The 27435-nt window shown below is 31.9% G+C and overlaps 1 protein-coding gene across 2 annotated transcripts in view; it reads left to right on the forward strand.

The window, feature by feature from the left end:
* LOC115225262 (titin) overlaps positions 1–27435 on the forward strand; it is a 193903-nt gene that overhangs the window by 161611 nt on the left and 4857 nt on the right. For both annotated transcript variants that reach the window (XM_036515440.1, XM_036515448.1), the window contains 30 exons: positions 189–491; positions 735–1040; positions 1155–1460; positions 1651–1953; positions 2270–2572; positions 3596–3901; positions 4647–4946; positions 5389–5691; positions 6316–6621; positions 7037–7339; positions 7643–7948; positions 8162–8467; positions 8622–8921; positions 9529–9828; positions 10627–10932; positions 11254–11556; positions 12048–12353; positions 13001–13303; positions 13469–13762; positions 14340–14642; positions 15021–15326; positions 16676–16972; positions 17594–17899; positions 18943–19242; positions 19464–19763; positions 20012–20317; positions 21153–21449; positions 21976–22275; positions 23460–23765; positions 25943–26546. In XM_036515440.1, coding sequence (XP_036371333.1) covers positions 189–491; positions 735–1040; positions 1155–1460; positions 1651–1953; positions 2270–2572; positions 3596–3901; positions 4647–4946; positions 5389–5691; positions 6316–6621; positions 7037–7339; positions 7643–7948; positions 8162–8467; positions 8622–8921; positions 9529–9828; positions 10627–10932; positions 11254–11556; positions 12048–12353; positions 13001–13303; positions 13469–13762; positions 14340–14642; positions 15021–15326; positions 16676–16972; positions 17594–17899; positions 18943–19242; positions 19464–19763; positions 20012–20317; positions 21153–21449; positions 21976–22275; positions 23460–23765; positions 25943–26546 — 9388 coding nt within the window. The remainder of the gene's footprint in view (positions 1–188; positions 492–734; positions 1041–1154; positions 1461–1650; positions 1954–2269; positions 2573–3595; positions 3902–4646; positions 4947–5388; positions 5692–6315; positions 6622–7036; positions 7340–7642; positions 7949–8161; positions 8468–8621; positions 8922–9528; positions 9829–10626; positions 10933–11253; positions 11557–12047; positions 12354–13000; positions 13304–13468; positions 13763–14339; positions 14643–15020; positions 15327–16675; positions 16973–17593; positions 17900–18942; positions 19243–19463; positions 19764–20011; positions 20318–21152; positions 21450–21975; positions 22276–23459; positions 23766–25942; positions 26547–27435) is intronic.

The raw sequence follows: 27435 nt of genomic DNA on the forward strand, positions 1-27435 counted from the left end.
TATATATATATATATATACACACACACACACACACATACATGTATGAATATATGTGCTTGTATAAATATATGTATATATTTGTGGGCATTTGGAGCAAGAGAAAGAAAGAAGTAGATAAAGAGTTTATTAGGCATAAATAAATGTATATTTTTCATGTTAATTCACTATTACTTCTTTTCAATTTCAGATATCCCAGACTCTCCTATTCACTTAAGAGCTACCAAAATAGGACCAGATTTTGCAGTTTTAGAATGGAGACCACCTATTTCAGATGGTGGATCTAAGATTACCGACTATGTAATTTATAAACGTTTTGATATTTATGAAGACCGAGAGAAAATAACTTCAGTCAGTGCATATGAACATACATACACTGTAAAAGCTTTGCGAGAAAATGTTAATTACTACTTCTCTGTCTGTGCTGAAAATTCAGTAGGCTTAAGCAAGCCATGTGATGCTGATCATGCAGTTACACCAAAACGACCTTTAGGTATGTTTTTTCTTATTTAATTTCAAGAACATAATTAAAATTGAATATATTAAGTAGTTCATAATTTTATAAGCTTAAAATTCATTAAAGTATGTTTTTCATGTAGATATATGTTTTTAAGCAAAACAATATCAGAAATGTAGTATAGTACAAAATAGTTTTTCCATCTTTCTGTTCTTGTTTATATATTTTATTAACTATGTATTAATATTTATGGTTTCTTTCTCATATTTATTTATTCAGCTATTCCATCCGTACCAAGAGGTCCTATCAAAGTATTTGATGTCCTCAAAAACTCTGCCAGTATCAGCTGGAATGCTCCTGAAGATGATGGTGGCTCACCTCTCACAGGTTATATACTTGAAAAGAAAGAGTCTATTCGATCATTCTGGAGTCAAATTGATCGTGTACATGCAAATATAACATCTTATAATATTAAAGACTTGACTGAAGACACTGAATATGATTTCCGAGTAACTGCTGTCAATAGAGTTGGTAACAGTGATCCTCTTGTTACTGATTTAACAACAAAGATCAAAAGTCCATTTGGTAGGTTTTCACTACTTGAAACATTCTATAATATTCAGTTTTGTACATTTATTTCTAACAATTTTCTCATTATTTTTTTATAATTTTTAAAAATAATTTTTCTTGATATTTTAGGTAAACCAACATCTCCACTGGGACCAGTGGTATATGATAATGTATCAGATAGGTTCTGTGATGTTGTTTGGAATCCACCAAGATCAGATGGAGGGTCTCCATTGCTTGGCTATATCATTGAAATGAGAGCTAGAGCCCGACCTATATGGGTCAAAGTTGGTGAAACTGATGGTAAAACAACCAAATTAACTGTTTTTGACCTTAGAGATGACACCGAATATTATTTCAGAATTTCTGCATTTAATGAAGAAGGAGTAAGTCAGCCTTTAGAGTCAGCAGAACCTGTACAACCTCAGAAAAATATAGGTATATATTCATTTCTACTCTTAATTTTGAAAATAAATTATTATAATTAAAAATTAGCTTATTTTTAAAATGTTACTTTATTGTTTCAATAAAAGAAATATATATTTTTAATATTCTGGTTTATTATTTCATAAATAACGATTTAAGTCTTTTTGTTACTTTATTATTTTTATTTTGTTTAATTTAATAGTTGTACCTGGAAGTCCTGTTGACTTAAGAACAACAAGAGTGGGATTAGATTATGTTGTTATGGACTGGAAACCACCAAAAGAGGATGGAAGATCCAAAATTACAAATTATATTATAGAAATGCGTGAAGAAGGATCTACTAAATGGAACAAGATTGCAACAACCAAACTTGGTGAAGAATATTACAAAGCTGATTTCTTAAAAACTGGTGTTCCTTACTTTTTCGCTGTCTCAGCCCAGAATAAAGTTGGTACCGGAGAGCATGCAGAAACTACATCTGCTATTGTACCTCAAAAGGAAGCTGGTATGTAATATTCAATTGTTCAGTTACTTCCTTTGTATTATTATTATTATATAATCCTAATATAAATACAAATATTAAAAGAAGTGAAGATTGAATTTTATTAAAACTTTTTCCAGGAAATTTATTCAGATTTGTACTTATTGCAAATTGCTTAAAATTTTGTTATTTTTTTCTTAGAAGCAATTTAATATTAATTAGTGAAATTATTTTGAATGCCATGAGCCAATAGAAATAAATCAAATCAACAGATGTTGTTGTCAGTTATTGCAGTGAATCTGTATAATTGGAACTTGATTAAATAATTTATCTTTTTCAGAAAAACCATCCCCACCAATTGGACCAGTTGTTTTCAGTGATATTCAAAGAACATATTTGGCTCTTTCATGGAAACCCAGTGAACACGATGGTGGTTCTCCTATTATTTCATATATCATAGATAAAAGGGAAAGCTGGAAATCCTCTTGGACTACAATTGCTAAAGTACCATCAACTACCACAAGTTATTGTGCACAATCATTGAAGGAAAATCAAGAATATTTCTTCAGAATCTCTACAGTAAATTCTGTTGGAAAATCTGATCCTTTGATATCAGATGCTGTTATTCCAAAGAGTCCATTCAGTAAGTTTTGTAATATCTGATAGCTTTCTTTTAAAATACTTCCTACTAAAATGGATAGATGGGTGAATAGTTCTAAGATCAATTATGACAGCTTTTAAATGTTGTGTTGCATGTATCAGGCAGCACCTGCTTAAAAACAATAACAAAAAATCAGTCACATTTAGTGAAGAGATGACTATATTATGAGTCAAAAATGGATTCTACATGAAGTATTCAACAGCCAGGAAATGGGACACTGATGCATAGAAATTATATTTATAAGTCCACAATATTGTATTGTATCTTTTGGGCTTGTGACTACTATATTACACTCTATTTCAGGGATTAAACTTTTGCAATCCTAGAGCAAGGTAAAGCATAGAATGAAACAGTGTAATCCTTAAACCTCTCGAGATGTTGATTATGTCATATTTCTGTAGAATACATTATACATATAATCTGTAGTTGCCCCAAAATATGGAATTCTTGTCCTTATACTTTATATTATCCAGTGTGTTTAATGGTTATTATTATAATGTATAAGTTTGTGAAGGAATGGAAGATGTCATTTTAAAAATCTCTAATTTAAGTTCTTCACTGGGTGCTCTCATTTTTCACATCGCTGTGCTTTAATTTTATTTTTATCAATTACAATGGTGTAACTGTGTGTGATAATATCAAAGAAATTTTTAATGAAGTTTTGGCTATAGAAAAAGTTTTAAATTACTGAAGTTGTAAAAATATTATTAAAGATATAAAGTTAAAAATGGTAATATTACTCCATCTTTTTTTTCTGATATGATCATTGATTATGAGCTGACATTGTACTCTTGTGCTTTATTTATTAAGCACTTTTCTAATAGAGGGATATTTTGTTAAGGAAGCAGATGTAAAAATAAAAAATTAATGTGGAGAGAGTGTGATTAGTAAATAAATACAGTAATGGGAATAGAAAGCAATTTTTATAAAATTTTTAGAAGTCTTTATGAATATTATGTTCCAAGATTGGGAATATTACAATAATTTCTGTTTATCATTTAACAGGTGTACCTTCAGCTCCTGAAGGTCCTCTGATTGTTTCTGATGTCACTGCTGATTCAGCTGTGATATCTTGGAAACCTCCAACGGACACTGGTGGTCTAGCACTTACAGGATATGTTGTTGAACGCCTTGATAAGAGTAGATCAACATGGCTTACTGCAGGTAGAATTGGACCAAAACTTACAGCTTTCTGTGTGCAGAATCTTCTTGAAGGATGTGATTACATCTTCAGAGTAATTGCAGAAAATCCTGAGGGTTTCAGTCCTGCTTTAAAATCTTCTGACTCCATCAGGACAAAACGTCCAAAAGGTAAATATTTTTAAAATTTAAAAGCAAGTTGTTGTTTTCTATTTGTTTATTATTTTTATAATATAACAATTAAATCATTTATACATAAATACCAAGATATCATTCCTATAGTTTATAGAATATATGTATAATATATGTGTTTATAACATTTTTGTACTTCTGTATAACAATAAATAGTTGGGTTTTCTTATCTTCTTTATTCTTAACTACTATTAGTGGAGCTTTATTAAGGAATTTCTTCCAAATGTTAAGAGTTCTAATTTGGGAATAATTTCTGAATATGTTTCTTTAATTTTTAATTTTAATACAGTTAATTAAATGCTTATTTAAATGTATTATTGATAAAAGAATGTTAACTTGATCTATGTTTTGGATTACAAGAACTCTGTCAGGCTATTCACATAGATTTACAGTTACATATATTAGTCATCAATTAAATATTTTAAGTTTTTAAGGAATGTTTCCATTTGAAGTTATAGTTTAGTGTGTTACTTGAAAACTGCAAAGAAAATTATGAAACATTATGTCTGTTTAAAATGAAATATTTTTCTGCTATATTAATTTACAATATTTTGGGTTTTTGATAAATATGGAGATTAACTTCATTACATCATTGATGGATATGTCAAATTATTTCAGTAATAAACTTAGTGATTTAGGAGACTCCAAGTTAAATGAGCCTAGCAATCAGATAGACTCTAGACAAACTCATGGCTAAATTATTGCTTTAAATTTTTTATTCCAGAGGCTCCAGGAGTTGTCGACTATTTGGAATACTCTGATATGACAGCTGATTCATTAATTCTTCACTGGACCCGACCATCAAAAGATGGTGGTAGTTCTGTCAGTAACTACGTTATTGAATCCAAACTTGAAGGAAGCGATGATTGGCATAAAGTAACATCTGTTGAAGGTCACCACACCAAATATAAGGTTAAGAACCTTGAAGAAAATAGCAAATATATATTCCGTATATCTGCTATTAATGAAATTGGTTCTGGTCATCCTGTTCAATCGGATCCTGTTTTAGTTAAAGGACCAATTGGTATGTATATTCATAGAAATTTTTATTTAATAGAATAAACATGCCTCTAAAGTGTTCAATACCTAAAATACTAATATATTTATTTCGTTTTCATCTCTTATATAAAATCTATGATAGTCATACAAATGACAATACTTTAAATGTTTCTGCAAACTATAATAATTATATTGATAAGACATTTTTTTATATATCCTAATTCATATCTGTAAAAATGCCTTAACTTTTTGTAAATTGCAAAAGACATTATATTTATTCTAAATATATTTATATGGCAGTCTCTGTAAACAAAAGAAACTATTGTTTCTAAACAATTGTAAAGTATAAAAATAAAAAGAAACCCTATTTTATGCTAAAGAGTAAGTTTGATATTTAGTATGAAAGTTAGGTAATTTACTCTTCTTTAACAATCACTATACTATGGATTTTACTTGGATGTTTACAGCAACTCCAGATGCACCAACAGGTCCACTAAAGGCAGTTGAAGTTCAAAGCCAGTCAATTACAATTCAATGGGAACCTCCTAAACATAATGGTGGTTCTCCACTGACAGCATATATTATTGAATTCAGAAATGCCAAACGAGTTGGCTGGGATCTTGCTGATGAAATTGGAGCCGATAAGACAATATTTAAGATCAAAAAGTTAATTAAGAATAATGACTATTTCTTCAGAGTCTTTGCTAAAAACAAAGCTGGTATCAGTTTGCCTTTGGAATCCAAACTTTTCACAGCTAAAGATGCTTATGGTAAGTCATATAAGTATGTGACTTATATTTCTTTCACAGTTACTTTAATGTTTTTTATTGTTAATTTTGTAGATTAAGTAATTCTCACAAAGTTTAGATAAAGCGATTCCCCACAAATTTTAATTCTGAAAAATTACATTTGGATATATCTTGTTTTCCTTTATCACATTCACTGTGTTAATTATAGTCAAATGGATAATAATAATAATATTATTAAACAAAACCTATATTCTAAACAAGATACTTTCAATCTTGACTTTGACACTCACTCTCTACACACCACATACAGCACATATACTCAATACAATCATTATCCAATAAAATAACATGACACATATCCTGCCTAAATAAATAACACAACTCACACAAGTTACTTTACAAAATCTCCGACAAGTAAAATAAAGCACTGCACATAATCAACAGCAGGAAACTATGACACCAACAACTCACACACAATATATAAATCACTAATACTACTTAACAAAATAACTCATTGCACATACTCTGCACAATAAACAACTGAAACACATATCACTGGAAAGCAAAAGTTTATTTAGTGATGTAAGCAGAATTTTTTAATTTTTTATTATATGTTAATTTGCTTTAATTTTATTTAAACACTAGGTCCTCCATCAAGTCCTGTTGGACCATTGAAGCTAAGTGGTGTTACAGACAGCTCTGCTGATCTGGAATGGAATCCTCCTGAAAGTGATGGTGGGAAACCAATTACTGCATACATCATTGAATACCGAGGTGTATGGCGTACCTCTTGGACCAAGCTTGCAGAAGTCAGTTCAACTACTTTTCGGTATACTGCCACTAATTTGGTAGTAGGAAAAGAATACCAATTCCAAGTTTTTGCTGTCAACAGTGAAGGGTATAGTTCTCCATTAATTTCAGCAGAAACGGTGAAACCAAGAGAACAACCGGGTAAAAAATTATTAAGATTTTTTTTAATATTTTGATTTGTTGGTAAATTTACAAATATGCAATACATACATTGGTTTTAACATTAAGTTATAGATTTATAGACAATTTTTGCTAGTACTTACCAGATAATAAGAGGAAAAGGTTTGATTACATGCTATAGTGAGTAGTGAGGCAACTTGATAAGGATAAATGAATCATGAAAGTTATTCAAATCATATATGAGGAAGTTCAAAGTAGAGATGTATTTCACAAAAGACTCAGTTTAATTGGATTAGAATTGATAATTATGTTGCATTAAATCATACAAATTTATATATGTAGTTGACAGAATACTAAAGTTTTTAAACTAACATTTCATATAATTAAAAATTTTGTATAAAATTTGTAATTTCTACTTTCTTATTTTTGTTTTCAGAAAAGCCAGGTCCTCCATCTCATGTAACAGTTACCAGTGTTGGTAAAAATGATGTTACAATTCAATGGGGTGCACCACGCAACGATGGTGGTTCCATGATAACTAGGTACCACATCTCCTTGAGTAAATGTTCCCGAACGTCCTGGGATAAGGTTACTACTGTGAAGTCTTTCGTTAGTGAATATACATTCACTGATTTAGAAGAAGGTGTGGAGTACTTTTTTGGTATTGCAGCAGAAAATGACATAGGAGTTGGGCAAATGCGTAAAACTGAAGAGGCAATTAGGCCTAAGAAACAGCTTGGTAAGTTAAAAATAAATTGCTGGTTTATTACCCAGTTTACCTTACGATATAAAATCTAGAATCAAAATTAATCAAAATTATATTTCATTGAAAAAAGAATAAAAATTGATAGTTGTAATAAATACCAAGTATTTAAGAATTTAACTACTCTTATTTATTATCTCACGATGTTTAAAATTAATCGGTTCACCTATTTGTTTTGTATTTTACATTATACTATTAATACTTTGGAGTATAACAATACAGTAAATAAAACATGTTAAATAGAAACTTCGATAAAAATGATTTCTCTCCATTTTTCAGAACTTCCTGCTCCTCCGGAAGGTCCTTTGAAAGTGACTAATGTTCAGAGTAACCAAGTTACACTTTCTTGGAAATCTAGTCCATATGAAGCCCACAAACCTGTTGACAATTATATAATTGACAAACGGGAAAGCTGGAAATCTTCATGGGGATTCTATTCTCGTGTTAAAGCAGATACCACTACAACCTGTGTAAAGCAGCTTAGAGAAGGACAAGAATACTTCTTTAGAGTATATGCAGAAAATATTATTGGATATTCAACAGCCATTGAAACTGACCAAGGTGTTATTCCTAAGAGTCCACACAGTAAGTAAAATCATTTTTAGATTCAAGAGCCTATAAACCTAAACTTACTGTGTATATTATTATATAATTCAAAACAACAATATTAATTAAAAAATAAGTCATTTTAATTTTCCAAACAAGTTACCTTAGAAAACTAACCAAAAGAACATTTAAAAATGAAAATATAAAACGTTTTTGTGTAATCAATCAAACAATATTTTTTTTAACCCACAGGTGCTCCTTCTGCTCCTGAAGGACCTTTAACTGTATCTGATGTCACAGATTCATCAGCAACCATAAAATGGAGACCACCTCTTTCAGATGGTGGACTACCAATTATTCACTATATCATTGAATATAAGGTTGATATCTGGGGAAGCTGGATGAAAGCAGGTAAAGCTGACTATGAGGAAAACAAATACAATGTTAAAAACCTCAATGAAGGAAAGCAATACTATTTCAGAGTTTCTGCTGAAAATCCTCAAGGTATCAGTCCACCATTGGCAACTATTGATCCAATTGTTCCAAGAAAAGAACCAGGTAATTATTGTTATTAAATTATGGTGCATTTATTGATTTTAGTGGAAATTATTGGTCATTATTATATTATTCCATCTATTAATGGTAATAGGCATTCTACCATCAAAGGTTTAACTTTGTAATAAATTCCAAAAACTTTTTTTCAAATTTCCAGAACCCCCATCATCACCAGTTGGACCTGTAAAATTCATTGATGCAACAATCTCATCAGTTACTTTGGGATGGCGTACACCAAGAGATGATGGCAGATCAGCTATCACTGGCTATAAAATATACCTCTATGTGGATGACAAGTGGAAATGTATTAAAACTGTTGATGGAAATACATTTAAATACAAGGTTGAAGACCACATCAAAGAAGGTGGCAAATACTTTTTCAGAATAACAGCTGTCAATGCTTTAGGAGAAAGTACTCCACTTGATTCTGATATGTATGCTCCTAAGAAAGAGAAAGGTATTATACAAAGATGTATTCTTGTTATCATATTTTCCCAACTTTGCATCATCTGGCACTTTCTTGATCAACTGCTTTTACATTCAAGCTCCTATATATTTAACAGATTTGTTGATATATTTATGTGAAAATACATTGCTTTTGTTTTATTAATTTTGAAAATAATAAATAATTGACCATGAGTCCAACATCCTAGCTACTAGGTACATGCCTTCATATATATTGGGCTTCTCATTAATTAACAAAAGACTGGGATTTATAATTATAAAATGGTCAAAAAGGAATTTAAATCTTTAAAATATTAAATACTGTTTTATACCTTAAATTTATCACTTGGTTTTCTTAAAGCAAATTGTCATCTTTTAAATTCCAAATGCTCTAGTAGATATTCAATGTTAACATTGTTACAGAAATCTAAGGTATCATTGCATTTAATATTAAAAGTACTTACGTTGAACCTGAATTACTTGTTGATGAACTAAAAAAAGAATTCAGCATTAGTTATAATTGCAATTCTATAATGAAATCTTTCTTTAACACTGTTTATCTTTATATACAATGAATGTATTATTTAAAGTATTATTGAGAATCTCTCTGTCCTTTCCAGTTGTACCATCAGAGCCAGTTGGTCCTATCGTTGTAAGTAATATCCAGAGAAGTTCAGTAGTTATTGAATGGAAACCACCTGTTCAAGGTCATCCTCTTACTGCTTACATAATTGAGCGTAAAGAAAAGACAAGATCTTTCTACAGTAAAGTACAATCAGTTGATGAAAGCATAAATAAATTATCTATAACAAATTTGATAGAAGGAAATGAATATTTCTTCCGAGTTATTGCTGAAAATGAAGTTGGTCCTGGTAAACCTCTTGAAATGGAAGACCCAGTTTTGATTAAGAGCCCTTACAGTGAGTTATTTACATTTTTGTTAATTAAATATAAACTATCACACATGCTCATATCCATACACATATATAGACACTACACAGCTATGCATATATGCATGGCTGTGTGATTAAGAGGTTTGCTTCACAGTCTTAGACTCATTGCTATTACCTGGCACTTTGGGAAACTGTTTTCTTTGGCTGACAAATGCTTTGTAAGTGAAATTAGTTGGCAAACACTATAGAAACCAATTGAATTTCGTGTGTGTGTGTGTGTGTGTTTGTGTGTGAAAGTTATCATAACTGCTTCTTAAATGAGATTGCCTGAACAGAATAAAGTGTTGTTATAGTTACATTCTTAGTGAATGTAAATTTCCAGTGATCTGTACTCTTGAAATAGTGAATAAACCCTGCTGAAAAGGGTTAGCAATGGAAAGAACACCCAGTTGTAAAAATACTACCTCAAATAAATACCATCCAATTTATGTTAACATAGAAAAAGAAGCATGAAACAAATACATGAATATATATATATATGTATGTATGTATATGTATGTATGTATATATATATATATATATATGTGTGTGTGTGTATATATATATATGTGTGTGTGTGTGTATATATATATATGTGCATATATATATATATATATATATATATATATATACACATGATTATGGATTGTATTATTTACATGTTACATTTACATTACTTCTTATTATATTAGTTTTATATCATCTGTTGAACTGAAAAGACTTGTAACTTTAAAAGATATATAAATCATTTTCTATACTCATATGTCTTCTTTGTTTTTCCAATAGAAAAACCATCAGCTCCAGAAGGTCCTTTGGTTCAAAGCAATTTGACTGAAGAATCGGTAGATCTTAAATGGAAACCTCCTACTGATGATGGTGGCTTACCAATTACACATTATGTTATTGAAGTACGAGAAATTAATAGACAAACATGGAGCTTTATGTGTGAAATAAGATCAACTTCCACAAATTACACTGTAACTGGATTGGTACCTGGAATGCAGTACTTCTTCAGAATTTCAGCTAAGAATGATGAAGGGCAAGGACCTCCTCTCACATCAGACCAACCAGCTAGACCTGTGAAAGCAGCAAGTAAGTATTTTGATATTGAAAATATATAGTATGTTACTAAATTCTTAGATAAATTTAAAAGAGCCACATTGATATAGAGAGTTTCAATCCTCTGAAATTGGTAAACTGATGCAAGACAATGACAGTATCATAAGATATAATTTTAGCTTTTTGAAAACAAATCTACAAATTGGAAATTATCAAAACACTAGAAATCTAATATTTCATTTTAAATTCTCTGAATTCCTTATTAATGTCAAATATCAAATGTTGTTTAAATTGGTGTGTCTATTATCATAATTCAAATTGATATGATATATAACTATTTTCTCCTCATTATAGCTGTTCCCAAATCACCAGAATTCTTAGGTATCAAGAGTATTGGAAAAGATCTTGTTACTATGGAATGGGGAAAACCATTAGATGATGGTGGATCAGATATCACAAATTACATCGTTGAATACTGCCCAGAAGGAAAAGATAAGTGGATTCAGGCTGCTAAAGTTGGAGCTTTCGTAAACTATTATGTTGTTACTGACTTGGAAACTGAAAAATTATATTATTTCGGCATTTCTGCTGAAAATGAAATTGGTCAAAGCTGCAGGCTAGAGACACAAGGACCAATAAAGACAGTGAAACCAATTGGTAATTAAAATTGTTTTATCTAAATAAAAGTGATTTATGTATGCATGTTATATGCAATTTGCATTGTATGTGTGTATGAGAGACAGAGAGAGAGAGAGAAGTGATGACTTTAATTGTGCCAAAGCTGTTTTACAGAATATCATTACATTTTAGTTTTGAATAGTATAATTTAACGATAAAATTCAGTTGTAACCCAAAATGGTAAACATTTCACTGTTTATCAATAATTTCTAATTGGTTATGGTCAGTATTGATTTTAAGATAAAATAGTAATTTTTCTTTTTTGTCATATATGTGTAGGCATTTTTCAAGGTATAACATAATGAATATGAAAAATGTTCTTGATAGTTATGAACTATAGGATATCTATTACGTTTATTTATAGCTTCGACATTAAAGATTTAGTAGATAAATAACTAAAATATAGACAAATTAAAAACTAAATTTAATTGCTTGAAAATATATTTCATAATCAATATATTTTATTACAGAGGTACCTACAGCACCTGAAGGACCGCTTGTGATTGAAAATGTCAAGCGTAATTCTGTTGGGCTTACATGGAAAGCTAGTAAAGATGATGGTGGTTCTCCAATTTTGTCATACATTATTGAACAAAGAGAATCATGGAGAACAAGTTGGCAATATGTTGATTGTGTCTCACCAAAGACCTTTGAGTATGTTATTAGAAAACTTCAAGAAGGTCAAGAGTATACATTCCGAATTATTGCTGAAAACAGTGTTGGCGTATCATCTCCATTAGAGGCCAAGAAACTTATCAAGATTCTAAGTCCGTTTGGTAAGTATTCATTGTGAAAAATCTAACTATAAAAAATTCCAAGCTGTTATTTTTATTTTTATATAAAATAAATATTTTTTATACTATTTACGTAATTTATTTTCTGCTTTCTTAACCCTTTATCATTCATATTACTCTGTCAAATGTAAGGCTCATATATTGACAGTTACAAATTAATGGTGCATAATTTGTAGCTTTGATATATCGATTATGTGATTGCTTACTTTTGGAATGACATTGTAGGATATGTGTGACAGAGTGGATCTGGCTAGTTTGAATATAAAACAGGTAGAATATTTGGGCCACGATACAAAAATATGAAATATTAGTATGCTAAGTGATATGAGAGTATCAAGTTATTAAATTCACAACCCATAAATGATGGGCTGAATTCTTCATGATGTATTGCATTATATATTTGGATTAGGCTCATAACTCTACTTATAACTAAGTTATTAATCTCATATAAAATGCTTATAATTATCTTTTATCTTTCACTTGTTTTAGTCATTAGACTGTGGCCATAGTTATTTTTACATGATTTTAATTTATTCATATACCACCAAAAATATTGTTTTAAAATAACATAAAAATTGATGCTTTCATTAGATATTTTATTTAATTAATGAATTTCTTTCTAATTTTAGCTCCACCTGATCCTCCAGCACATCTTCGTATTGAAGATATAACTAGTAAATCAGTAACCTTAGAATGGGATACTCCACAGTTTGATGGAGGTAAACCTATTAGTGGTTATGTTATTGAACGGCGAGACCTTTCTCAACTTTCATGGCTTCAAGTTGGAGAAACTGGTACATTGCACACAAGATTCATTGCAGAAAAATTGGTTGAAGGAAAAGAATATCAGTTCCGAGTCTTTGCTGTTAACAGTGAAGGCCGCAGCAAACCAAATGAAATAAAGGAGCCTATTATACCATTGAAAGTTGCTAGTAAGTAAAACTAGTTACCCTGGTTTTCTTATTTGAATGTTTTCCATTACTCAAAGTTTAAACATTTTAAAAAGTATTTTAGAATTAAATGCATCTCATATCTCTTAGTTACTACTATTTGTATATTATTTATTCATTTATTTATTTATTATTTTTTTTTTGTAGCTGTTCCTTCAGCTCCTGGTGGACCAGTTATTTTCAAATCAATTACAGCAACATCTGTGACACTGGAATGGCTACCTCCTAAGAACAATGGTGGCGCTTCTATCAAACATTATCGTATTGAATATGCTACTGATACTGCTGACTGGAAAACAGTTGACATAAGTGATGTTGAGTATATCAGAGTACCTGATCTTCAAACTGATCAGCCATATTACTTCCGTATTACAGCAATAAATGCAGTTGGACAGAGCAAATACTTGGAATCAGACATTTTCATTCCTAAAAAGCCCCTGTGTAAGTTTACTTCTATCTTCTTTATTTCTAATTTACTATAGATAATTAAATATCACTCAATCAAGAAATATTGTTTCTACATTTTTATTGAAGTACACTGCTTTTGTTTCAATTAATTTTAAAGAAATAATGGAGAATTTAGTAAAATAACCGTCGTTATTAAATTAGTGATTGGAACATAAATTAGTGTGAAACTTTGATGTATGATTTTAACTCAGATACCTTTAAAACAGCAAGTTTTGTATCATAGAATCAAAAGCTGTCCCTGGTGAGTTGCTATCGGAAGGGTTTAGATTTATCCAGTCACATATTTTGGGCATCTACAGAACTTAAGAATTTTGGAATATTATGTAATCTCATTTATTAGTTTATGGAATTAAAATCTATCTAGTCTTAAGTATTTAGCTTAATATTGAATGATATCAATAAATCAATAAGTTCATGCTTTAATATATCTTATATAATTAATTTTTTCATTTGTATTTATAATAAAAACTGAGAAAAACAGTATCACAACAAAATAGAATTTTTGTACTTTTGAACCTTGAATTATAAACAAACCAATTTTATTTATTAGGTCCACCTAATCCTCCATCTGGTCCTATCAGCATTGTTGAAATTACCAACGAGGCTGTCACTCTTGAATGGAAGCCTCCAACAGATGATGGTGGATGTGCTGTTACAGAATATGTTGTTGAAAAACGTGAAGCAAACAGGATGATGTGGCAGTTTTCAGAAAGAGTCTATGATGATACTTTTGCTACCATTAAAAACCTTTCTGAAGGCGATGCTTTCTTCTTCCGTGTGCTTGCATTGAACAGAGTTGGATGCAGTGCACCATTAGACATGGATGTACCTGTTATTATCAAGAGTCCATTTGGTAGGTTATTTTTATAAATTCAACATCATATTGGGTTATCTCATTTAACACAGTCGTTTTTATCTATGTAAATTATATTTTAGTATAACTTATTCCCTTTTGATAAGACATTGTGTATTTTTTTGTTATGTTTCATTATTCATTTGAATAAAAGAGTAGATCTGTGCAATTGAAAGTGCACCAAATGTGGTGCATAACAATTCTTAATACCAAGTATCATGGTCTGAAATTGAAATACAGCTAGAATTGTAACACACCATGATAATTCATATCCACTATACCTTTTTTAAAACGTTAAACTTAGTCAACAGAAATAATTCTTCATGTCTATATGAATACTTTGAATTATGTACTAATATAGAATAATTTCTTTTACAGAACTTCCATCAGCTCCAACTGGTCCTCTGAAAATATCTCATATCACTGAGAACTCTGCTGATTTAGAATGGGCCCCACCAAGATATGATGGTGGAACTCCTATTACAATGTATGCCATTGAAATTCGAGAGCTTAGACGTAAACTCTGGGGCAGAGCAGGAACAGTGGATGCATACACTACCAGATTCACTGCTAGAAATCTTGTTGTGAACTATGAATACTTCTTCAGAGTTAGAGCCATCAACAAAGAAGGAGAAGGACCTGCTCTTGAAGGATACGACAGTGCTTGTCCAAAGATGAAGCTTGGTAAGAAAATATTTTTTTTAACGTTTTATTTTCATCAAAATGATAAAATAGGATTTGAAATAATTTTAATGTTATCCAATTCCACATTTTGTTTTTTAAAAATATATTATAATGTGTTTTTAATACATATGTATCTAACTATATATATACTTGGCAAACTTGGATGTCCAGATCACTTTGTAACTATAATTAAATCATTTCATGATGAGATAGAGGAGGCTTGGGTCAATGTTGGTGGTGGCATGGCAGGACTCATTTCTGAAAAGAATGATGTCAAGCAGGGTGACATCCTTGCCCCAACTCTCTTTTCTTTGTACTTCGCTACTGCTTTTACTCATGCTTTTACTAAGGTTAGCTCTCTGAGAATATATGTTAGGTATCGATCTTCTGGCCACCTCTTTAATCTGCTGATTTGCTGCCAATTCAAAAGTTTTCCAGTCTCTTCATGACCTTTATGTAGATGACTGTGACTTAGTCACTCATACAGAAGATGACATGCAAATACTTATGAATCATATTCCTGCTTCTTGCAAGGCATTTGGACTCAGCACTAGCCCTGGATAAGACTGTTGTAATGTTCCAGCCTGCACCAGGAAATCCATATGGAGAACCAGCTATCTTGGTTGAAAGAACAATTCTGAAAGTGGTAGACAAATTTGTCTACCTGGGCAACACATTCAGCCATTCTTGCACCCTGGATGATGAAATATCTTTCAGGTTGCAGAGAGCAACTGATTCCTTTCAGTCTATTCAGTCTCATGTCTGACCCCAGCATGGCATCACATAGCAAACAAAAATTGCTGTGCACCATGCATGTATACTGACATTGCTCCTTTATTCATGTGAGACATGGACCCTTTACAAACATCATGTAAGGGCCCTTGAATGCTTTCATCAGAAATGTCTCAGAGACATTCTGAATGTTGGCTGGACCTTAAAAACTTCAGACACACAGGTCCTGAGAACAGCTGATATCTTGAGTATTGAGAGGCAATGGTGCACAAGAACTGGTTACATTGGACTGGACACCTTATTATTAGAATGAATGAATATATATATATATATATATATATATATATGTGTACACAAGCACACACACACACACATTCATACACATTTTAATCATGCACTTAAACGAATAGCTTAAAAGCCATAGAGTCATTAATGTAGAATCTTATTTCCAAAAGCTGTTGAAATTAAAACAGAACATTTTCTTATTTCATTTCTTCTCCTGAGTCCTTAAGAACTAATATGTATTAAAAACATAATAAACAAATTAAATGTTTTCTACTTTGTTTTGAATATGTATATTATTATTTCTGAGTATCTTGCTTTCTTTTTTCTTCCAGAATTGCCTTCATCTCCAGTAGGTGTCAAAATCACATCTATTGGATGCGATAATTGCACTATTGAATGGAGAGAACCTAGATTTGATGGTGGTGATAGCATAAAATCTTATAACATCTACCTCTGCCAAGATGGCAACTGGGCAAAAATAGACACAGTGGACTCCTTTGTCAATATGTATACTGCTAAAAAATTACGCAGTGACAAACTTTACTTGTTTGGAGTTGCAGCTGAAAATGAAGTTGGTTCAAGTAAAATTGTACCTGTTCCAAATGCTATTACTCCTGAGAAGAAAATATGTAAGCTTACTTTTGTATTTCCTACATTCATTTTTATTTATTTTTTTTTTGTTATTCATTTAAGTTAAGTACTTATATTTAAGTTATATTCTGTTGAAATTTTCAGTATTTAAAATATAAGCTTCCAATTATGATTATGTCATGTTAAATTCTATAATAATATAGGAGATATAATAAGTTTGTTAGTTCACAATTTTGAAGGGAACAATATCATTTAGACTTTATATATCTAATGACAATTGTGGTACAAAATTCAATTTAATCATAGAAAGATGATCCTCTTACAGAGGATTATTAAAATTTTTAAGGTTTTGGTTTTTGAACATTTTTGAAAATTATCCTTGTTAGCACTGCACTATTGTGTCACTAAAATAGTCTTTGAGTTTGCTTGTGCCAGACCTTTCTTTAACTGCAAGTAAGCCTTGTATGGCAACAATAGATACTTTTGTACTGGTGTTGTGAATGATCAATACAGATCAGTCTCAACATTCCTGCATCTTTTTAAGTCAAATTAAATTAAAAAAACTTAGATTTAGTTTTGGTAATGTTAATTTGAAATAATGCTTTATATTTTATAATACACTTTTGCAAGTATTTAAATTTATGTACATGTATTTGCAGATGCTCCATCAAGACCTATTGGACCATTATCTGTAAATAACATAACAAAATCATCGGCTGTGATATCATGGAAGCTTAGTGAAAATTATGGTGGATCACCAATCATAAGTTATATCACTGAAAAGAAAGAGACTTGGAAGTCTTCATGGGCAATGGGTGAAAGGGTTCCTGCAAATACTACATCATGTGAATTAACTTTCCTCTCTGAAGACTGTGAATATCATGCACGAGTGTTTGCTGAAAACAGCGCTGGGCTGTCTGAACCATTGATGACTACTGAACCATTCTTGGTCAGAAGTCCTTACGGTAAGTTCTTGCTGATAAACAGTTTGAATCAACCCATGCCAGCATGAAAAGGTGGACATAAAATAATGATGATAATGATGTAATTTTGCTTAAGGAAAACTACAAATATAATTTATCATAAATACATAGGAGTGGCTGTGTGGTAAGTAGCTTGCTTACCAACCACATGATTCTGGGTTCAGTCCCACTGCGTGGCACCTTGGGCAAGTGTCTTCTACTGTAGGTTCAGGCCAACCAAAGCCTTGTGAGTGGATTTGGTAGTGAGTTATGGCTGTATCCTACACCAGTTTTGCATAACCAGCTCCAGCCCATTTAAAAGTACCTTGGATCATAGGACGATTTGCTGTGATTACCTTGGATCATAGGGTGACCTGCTGTGCTTGAGGAAACCTATTGAGTCAAGTACAACAACAACAAAATAAAAATCAAATGTAAATTGTAGTTGTGATACCTATGCTGGTGGCACATAAAAAAGCACCATCCAAATGTGGCCGTTGCCAGTTTCCTCTGGCCCCTGTGCCAGTGGCAAGTAAAAAGCACCCACTATCACGGAGTGGTTGGCATTAGGAAGGGCATCCACTTGTAGAAATCTTGCCAGATCAGACTGCATTCTGATGCAGCCTCCTGGCTTCCCAGACCCCGGTCAAACCGTCCAACCCATGCTAGCATGGAAAACAGACGTTAAATGATGATGTATATATATATATAATATGTATATGTTTGTGTGTCTGTGTTTGTTCCCCAACCATCACTTGACAACCGATGCTGGTGTGTTTATGTCCCTGTAACTTAGCAGTTTGGCAAAAGATACCGATAGAATAAGTACTAGCCTTACAAAGAACAAGTCCTAGGGGTTGATTTGTTTGAATAAAGGTGGTGCTCCAGCATGGCCACCGTCAAATGCCTTAAACAAATAAAAAAATATTTTTTTGCATTGATAGTATGCTTTTGAATTAATATATGTATATAGTATTCATATCATTATTTTGATATAGTCTTTTATGTTGCTTACACTGTACATTCTTTGACATCTCGTCTTACAGGTAAACCATCTGCTCCTCGAGATCTGGATGTAAGTGAAGTTGGTGCTGACTTTGTTACTCTGAAATGGTCTGCACCAAAGAGTGATGGAGGAAAACCTATAAATTCCTATTCGATTGAGAAACGAGATATGACTCGTATGATATGGGTCCATGTTACTGATGTTAAACCAGGATCAAGAGAATTTACTATCAAGAAACTTTTGGAAGGACGAAATTATCAATTCAGAATCTCAGCTACAAATGAGGAAGGGGAAGGATCTTTTGCACAGTCTGATATTGTCAGCTGTGAAAAGCCTCCTGGTATGTATAACACTCAACAAATATTATGCTAATCATAGTAAATTTTCATAACAATTTTCATTTAGAATTCTTTTGAAATTCCATGCAATATATGAATGTTTTGGATAAAAAAATTAATTCTAATGAAAGATTAATTTAAATATTTTGATATTGTTTTTCATTGTTTGTTTAAATTTCTGGTTTCCATTGAATGAAAATATGATTTTCTTTTCTCTCTTCAGAAAAACCAGATATTCCTTCAGGTTCTCTTCAACCTTGTCATGTAACAGAATCTTCTGTTACAATGGACTGGTTGCCTCCATATTATGATGGTGGTTCAAGATTATTGTATTATATCCTGGAAATTAAAGAATCTGATTCAGATAAGTGGTTAGAGGTTACTAGAACACTAGATACCTCATGCCTCATACGTGGTCTTTTTGAAGGAATGGAATATGATTTCAGAGTGAGTGCTGTTAATGCCATTGGTGCTAGCAGACCACTGCCTACAGAAAAACCAGTAATTCCAACCAGACAATCAGGTATAATAAAAGATTCATAATTAATTTTAATAAATGTAATTAACTTTTTTCTTAATTTTTAACTCAGTTTTGAAGTGCAGACCTATGGTTGTGATGAATTTGTAAAATCAAAAACAATAATTGTGAAAGATATATAACAATCAGCAAATTTCGTGAAATTAAAATATTTACCCAGTTAAAATTAATCAGATATTTCAAATATGTATTTCACCTATTCTTTAAAATCTCATTAAATTTTCTATTTTCAGAAACTCCTTCAATTCCACTTGGACCACTTAACGTTTCTGATATAACTCGTAATTCCTCGACACTATCCTGGAAACGTCCCAGTGATGATGGTGGTTGTCCAATTATTGGATATCTGATAGAAAAATTGGATCTTGTTTGGGGCTTTTGGGTTAGAGCAGCATATGTTCCCGCAGAAGATACAAATTGCACTCTGCATGATTTAGCTGAAAACCATAGCTACAATTTCAGAGTTTATGCTCATAATGAAATTGGATACAGTGAGCCTTTGGAATTGAGGGCCCCTGTGAAAATAAAGAGCCCATATAGTAAGTTATTCTTTTATATTATTTATCGACATCAATACCTCATATACTTATCCGTTCACAAATCTGACTTTATAAATTTCTTGTTTATTTCCATTTTTTAGTATGTGAATAAAAATTTTTTTACTAATAGCTAAAAAGAGCAAGTCACATCGTTATTTCTAGAAAACAAGCTTCCTCCACATTACTTACATGTGTGTGTGTGTGAACACATATGTATATATGTAGTTCATTGAAACAAGTTCCATGCTACTGTGACCTTTTGAGGAAAAAACCATATGAAAATTGTTATGGCATAAAAATGGAGTTGACAGATAAACACAGAGTTTCAATAAAACCATATACTCTCTTATATATTAAGCACTAATTGCTCATTTATTCAACACATTTCAATGTTCATGTGTTTGTGTGTGTATGCCACAGAGCTGCACCAGGTTTCAGTCTGATTTTGGCTTGGTTTCTATGGCTGGATGCACTTCCTAATGCCAAACACTCTAAGAGTGTAGTGGTTGCCTTTTATGCATCACTGGCACAGGTGCTTTTGTGATGACTGTAAAACTCTGGTCACTGATTTTGGTCAAGATTGGTGACTGCTTGGAGAAACCACAGTGCTTTAAGTATGCTCTTTCACTCTTTTCATACTAATCTATCTGAAACTGCTCTAACATTTATGATATAAGCCTCCTGTTTTAAACTGATCTAAAGTTCCTTCCCTCAAAATTTTGTTTTAATATATCTTCTAAACACCATACATACACACACACACACACACACACACACACACAAATATATTTATATGCATAAATATGTAATTTGGATAATTTAAAACTATTTTCAGATAAACCTTCAGCACCACAGAACTTGCATGTAACAGAAGTAACTGAAGATAGTGTCACACTGGAATGGACACGACCTCTTGATTTTGGTGGTACAGACTTGTATGGCTATGTGATTGAAAGATGTGATGGTAGTTCAACAAATTGGAGAGCAATTGGTAGAACCACACAAACAATGCATATGGTTGATGGTTTACAAGAAGGCCGTCAATATAGATTCAGAGTGGCAGCAGAAAATGTTGAAGGCATTGGTAATGCTGTATGGCTTGCCTGTCCTGTTATGCCACGTAGACCAATTGGTAAGATTTTATTTTTTTATTTATAAATTTTACAGCCTTTTTTTAGAATATTTAAATGGATTTAAACTTGTTAGAATTAATTTTGTAATTCATAAATTAAACATATTTCATCAGTCTGTACATTTTAGATTTGACAAAGTTTTGTAAGAAACATGATTATAAATATTTAAATTCTAAGCATTTTTCATCATTTGTATTGGTAGAAGTACACAGTTCTCAACAGCGGTTCTCATCCTTGGACTATATGACCCTTGAGGGCTCATATATGATTTTGTTGTTAGAATTCATCTGCACAAAATATTTTAAACAATTATTTTGTATACAATTCCTAATAATATTTAATTGTAAAAATATATGATCTTTTAAAACATCAAATGGTTAGGAAGGTCCTTTTGAATAAAATAGAATTCAAAGGTTTAAAATTTTCAACTAATTTTCAAAGTCTTGAATAAAATGCCTTCATATAGAAATGCCATCAAAAATATTAAAGTAAATTTCTTATAATAACTTTGCTTTTTGTCAATAGAACTTCCTGGAGTACCTGAAGATCTTGATATTGGACAAATTACTCAATGGTCTGCTTCCCTTTACTGGAGAAAACCAATTAATGATGGTGGATCTCCAATTACCACCTATGCAATTGAACAGAGTTGGGCAGGTTCTGACTGGACTGAAATTGTTACACTGGATGCTGCTGTACATTCATATACAGTCCGAGACCTCTATGAAAATGTTGAAACATATTACAGAATCAGAGCAAAGAATGTTGCTGGTTGGGGAGACTACAAAGAATTACCTCAAACAGTTGTACCTAAGAAGGCCCCAGGTTTGTTTAACATAGAATCTTTCTCTTCAATTGTATATATATATATATTTTTTTTTTTTCAATATTTTCAATAGTTAACTAATCTGCAGTACATAAAGCTTGAGGAAGATATACATGATTTTGAAGAACCAATAAACATGATTTTTATATTGAAATTGAAACTTTGATATTGGTTTATATAAATATGAAAGCAAATGATAGCTAAATTTGCAATTATATGAATGACAAATAAAAAGAATTAAATTTTCTTGCAATTAATAACCTATCTAATTTCATTCAAAGAAATATCCAGAACTTTGATATAGTTGTGTGATTAAGAAGCTGTGTGTGGCTTTAGGTTTGATCGCATAGTATTGAATCTTGGGCAAGTCTTAGGCAGAGACTGTGCATGCAGAAACATTTGTGTGTGTGTATGTGCGCACACGCATGCATGTGTGTGTTCATGTAGTTTTTTCTTGTTTCTGTCATTAGACTGTAGCCATGCTGTCGTACCACCGTGAAGGGTTTAATTGAGCAAATTTACCCCAGTACTTATTTTTTAAAGTGTTGTACTTATTGTTTTTGTTTCTTATTGCTGAACTGCTAAGTAACAGGGACATAAACAAAACAACACTGGTTGTCAAGCAGTGGTTGGGGACAGACACAAACACACATATACATAGACACATACACATGTATGTATATATATATATATATATATATATATATATACATACACACAATAGGCTTCTTCCAATTTCCATCTATTAAACCCAGTCACAAAGCTTTGGTCAGCCTGAGGCTATAGTAGAAGGTACTTGCTGAAAGTAACATGCAGTCAGATTGAACTCAGAACCATATTGCTGGGAAGTAAGTTTCTTACCACACAGCTATGCCACATGTGTGTATGTTTGTCAGTACCTATAGCTGTGTTTTTGTTTACTTATGCAAATAAGGTATTATGTCCTTTTATGTCAAGGGGCAACTTAGTAATCTAAAAATAAGAAATCAATAAAATAAATTCCAAGCTAGCATAAGTACTGAGTTTGACATAATTGTTTAATATCCTTGAAAGCAGTGCACCCCAAATGGCTACAGTCCAATGAATGAAGCTAATAACTTAATAAAATAAATTAAACATATATTACAAGTGAGTAAAAATGAAATTAATGCTTATACCATTTTCGTTTTTGTTTTTCGTCCAGGTTGCCCATCAGTTCCTATTGGGCCAATAATTATCAAAGATGTTAATGAAGACAATGTTACCATTGAATGGTCACCCTCTGTTATGGATGGTGGAGCTCGTATACTCGGTTATATTGTTGAAAGGTTTGACAGACGAAACAGTGCCTGGCGAAAATGTACTCGTGTGTCTGCTGATTCTACTAATGCTTATATCAGAAGCCTTGTACCCGGAGATTCTTACCAATTTAGAGTCATGGCTTTTAACGAAGTTGGACTTAGTCTTCCATTGGAAACTGAGATTATTGTTCTTCCCAAAGCATCAGCAGGTAAATCATTTATTTATATTTCATTAATCTAAAAGCTTGCATTTTATTTCTATTTACACCTTTACAGCAATTACATTCATTTCCCATGTACTTAGAATATTAAAAAATGTAACTTGGTCATGTTTAATATCCATTTTTAAATCTAGAAAGGGCGTCCAGCCATAAAACACCCTGCCAAAACAGACAGTGAAGCCTGGTGCAGTCTTCTGCTTAGCCAGCTCCTGTCAAACCTTCCAACCCATGATAGCATGGAAAATGGACGTTAAATGATGATGATGATATCTATACACATATATGATAATTCTGCTTAGGCATAGGGATACTAAATGCCAGTTGTTAGAACTCAATATACTCATGCTTTACAGTAGTAAACAGTCATATAATATCAATTAATGAATGACATAAGAACAGGAGTTACTTAATCACTTTGATCTGCTTACAGCTGTTTCTGTTTTAAGCAAACATGCACCCAGCACTGAGTGTTCATGCAACATCTTATAGCTTCCCCAGAGCCAAACTGCTACACTTTTGTCATTCATTAAATGATATATATTTAATGAATATTGATTGTTTTAAACATGTCATTTCATTAGATTTTAATAGGTATGCTAACTTTTACGAGGTGCTTCAGTGCATTGTTAAAAACTCAAAAATATCATTCTTCATCATCATTTAAATTTATTCCATTATTCCATGCAAACACTCACTGTTTAGGGTTTAGCCTCTATTTCCTCAACTTTCACTATTTGTCTGTTCTAAATCTTCTAAATCAGTTTGGTTGGCTTCTTTCTTGGTAGGCCCTTCACATGTTTATTTTAATTTACATATTTTCTTATTGCATAGTCATGATATGCCTCTTGCTTGCAAATAGCAAATGTTGCTTTAAATCTTCAGCCACCACTTTTATTTGTTCTATTTTGATTTCATAATTTTGTTGGAATATATGTAATCATCACAGTTATTTAACCTGCAGGTTTTTAAATTTCTTTTCTCTATTTCAATGCTTGTACTGCTATTGGTATAACACTTCAGTTTATTATATCATAAACCATCACCAGTGCTTCTTTATCTTTAAGCTACTAGCAGAAATTATGCCATTAGATCTTCCATGCTGTTCTATTTTGAATAATATTTGTTTGAAGCAATTATAATGCTTACTATATGCTACATTATCAGTTGAATGACATTTGAACTTCTCATCTGAACATTGTGGAAAATTTATTTCTCAAACTTTATTTCCAGTCTAACCTGTCTCATATTTAGGTGGTTGGTGACAAACTGATCTCCGCTTTGTTTACTTGGTGAGGAGAATGTATGGGCACCCAGCAGGTTTAGAAATAAAACTTGTCAAAAGGTGGAAGAGTTTCTCACGCAGAAATCTCAATGGCTAACCATTCTTGGAGAGAAGACAGGGATCATCATAACACAACAGGGATATCTACCTATTGAAATACACAAAATTAGCCTTTAAAACTCATTATTTCAAGGTCCATAAAGTACCTCCTCTTTCCCCACTCTCTCTCTTTTTCCCTCCCTCATGCACTTTCCTTCTGGGATAAACTGTCTGCAGTCAAAACTGGAAAAGGATGGGCTCTGTCAAGTGTAAAATGTTTAAGACGTGATGTATTTTATGATGGTTCCCCTATGACTACATCAAGAGTTGAGGGCTGAAGTAAAGAACACATACCAACTATATATATATAGATAGATAGATAAACATATATACATATATATATACACACACGCACAAGGTTGGGTGCTGAAAAGTTCCTGGCTTTGGGTAAAAAAAATATAGGAGGACCAGTTAATGATGATTTTATGCAACATATTCCCCTCTCAGATTCTCACACTTTTTGCGGTGGTCCTTCAGTTTTTCTAAATCCTGCAAAAGAGCTCGGAATGCTGGGCCTCCAACCAGGCCTATTGTGGTATCCTTTAAGCCAGGAACTTTTCAGCAACCGTCATATATGTGTGTGTGTGCATGTATACATATCTATGTTAATTTTAAATGTTAAATTGTATATCTCATTGTTTAAATATTTTTAATTTGTACATAAATTTTAAATGATTTTTTACAAGAAACAACTTTTGTATAGATTACTCACTTTGGCAATTCATAGACCAACCACGGTGAGCCTTAAAATTTCACACCATTTTTGACTATTCTTATTCTTCAGAGAGCCAGATGGCTTTACAATTGTTCCGTGGTCACCAAATGTTATCGGTTTCTCAGGACTACACATATGAAAGATCAGAAAGATCAGAACAGCAAACACATAGACCTATAATACCATTACCCTACCACTCAACTCAAGAACAGTTGGACCAATCTCATGACAGCCAATATTATAGACAGCTTTATGAAACAACACGTCAACATGAGCTTGATCTAAGTCAGCATCATGCACATAATCTGCGTTATTATGATTATTCTACAATATTCTCTGATTATGAATCATCTTATCTCGCTGATTATGAGACATCTCTCCGTCTCACTCGTCAGCCATATTATGAAAATATTTATCCAGTAACACAAATTCGAAATTATCACCAAGTGCCAAATCTGGAAACTGACACTTCATCATCTATGGATGTATACCGAATAAGGTATTCTGATTATGCAACCTTATACCGTGAATCTCAGTTGTCAGAGGCTGAACACCAAGAATCCCGAAGCCACCAAGTATCACGGAACTACGACAGGCACCATGTGCAACAGAGGCAATATCAAGTAAATGCCTCTAGTCAGTTTACTCAACAACATCAGGGCCACCGAAGCAGGTAACATAACTCTCACTGCTGCTTGCAAAATGGTCCAGGTTGATACCTTTCTAAATCCAATCCATATTTACCAATGATCCCTGAGTGTGACCTACATTGGTGTTGAATTGAAACCTTTTGCATGAGAATCCCACGAATTGTACACAATTTGTTTAGCACATAAACATTTGTTTTGAAAAATGCATCACTATGTGATTTTGAATATTGCAGAGTCATTCTGCATGATGTGAAACTGTACTTTTCTAAACTTTCTCCTCTTATCTCTTTCTTTTCAGATGCATGAATTTCTATGAATTTCTATATCTATTGTGCTCTACCTTGAATATGTTTCTCTACTATCCTATTATCCTTTCTGTTTGCTACCTATCTTGTATTATTCTCAAAAAATATCCAATCTAAGAGATGATTTGTTAAGAATCATTTTTATATTTCAACATATATATTTAATATTTATACAAATATGTTCTGTTATCTAATCTAATATTATTTAGTAAATTCCAGAATATTAGAAGGAAAATATTTTGAAAATGTAATGTTATTTCTGTCCTTGTATACACAAGGCTTATTTTAATACTTCAATACTTTGCATAAAATATTCAAGAAAATTGTTCAAAAATATTTTATTTATAATTCATATAAACTTTTAGTTTCCACATAAGTTTAAATTAAACTTTCATAGTTATCAAAATATTTTAAACAAACCAAAAACATACTTGCTAAAATAACTTTATCAATGTAAATGGAGCACATGGCCTACTAGTTAATATTTTGGGCTTATGATCATAAGATTGTGGGTTCAGTTTCTAGACTAGATATGATGTTGTGTCCTTGGGCAAGGGACTTCATTTCATGCTGCATTAGTCTATTCCACTGCTAATGCAGCTCTCTC

The sequence above is a fragment of the Octopus sinensis genome, linkage group LG2 (genome assembly GCF_006345805.1).
Source record: "Octopus sinensis linkage group LG2, ASM634580v1, whole genome shotgun sequence".
NCBI lineage: Eukaryota > Metazoa > Mollusca > Cephalopoda > Octopoda > Octopodidae > Octopus > Octopus sinensis.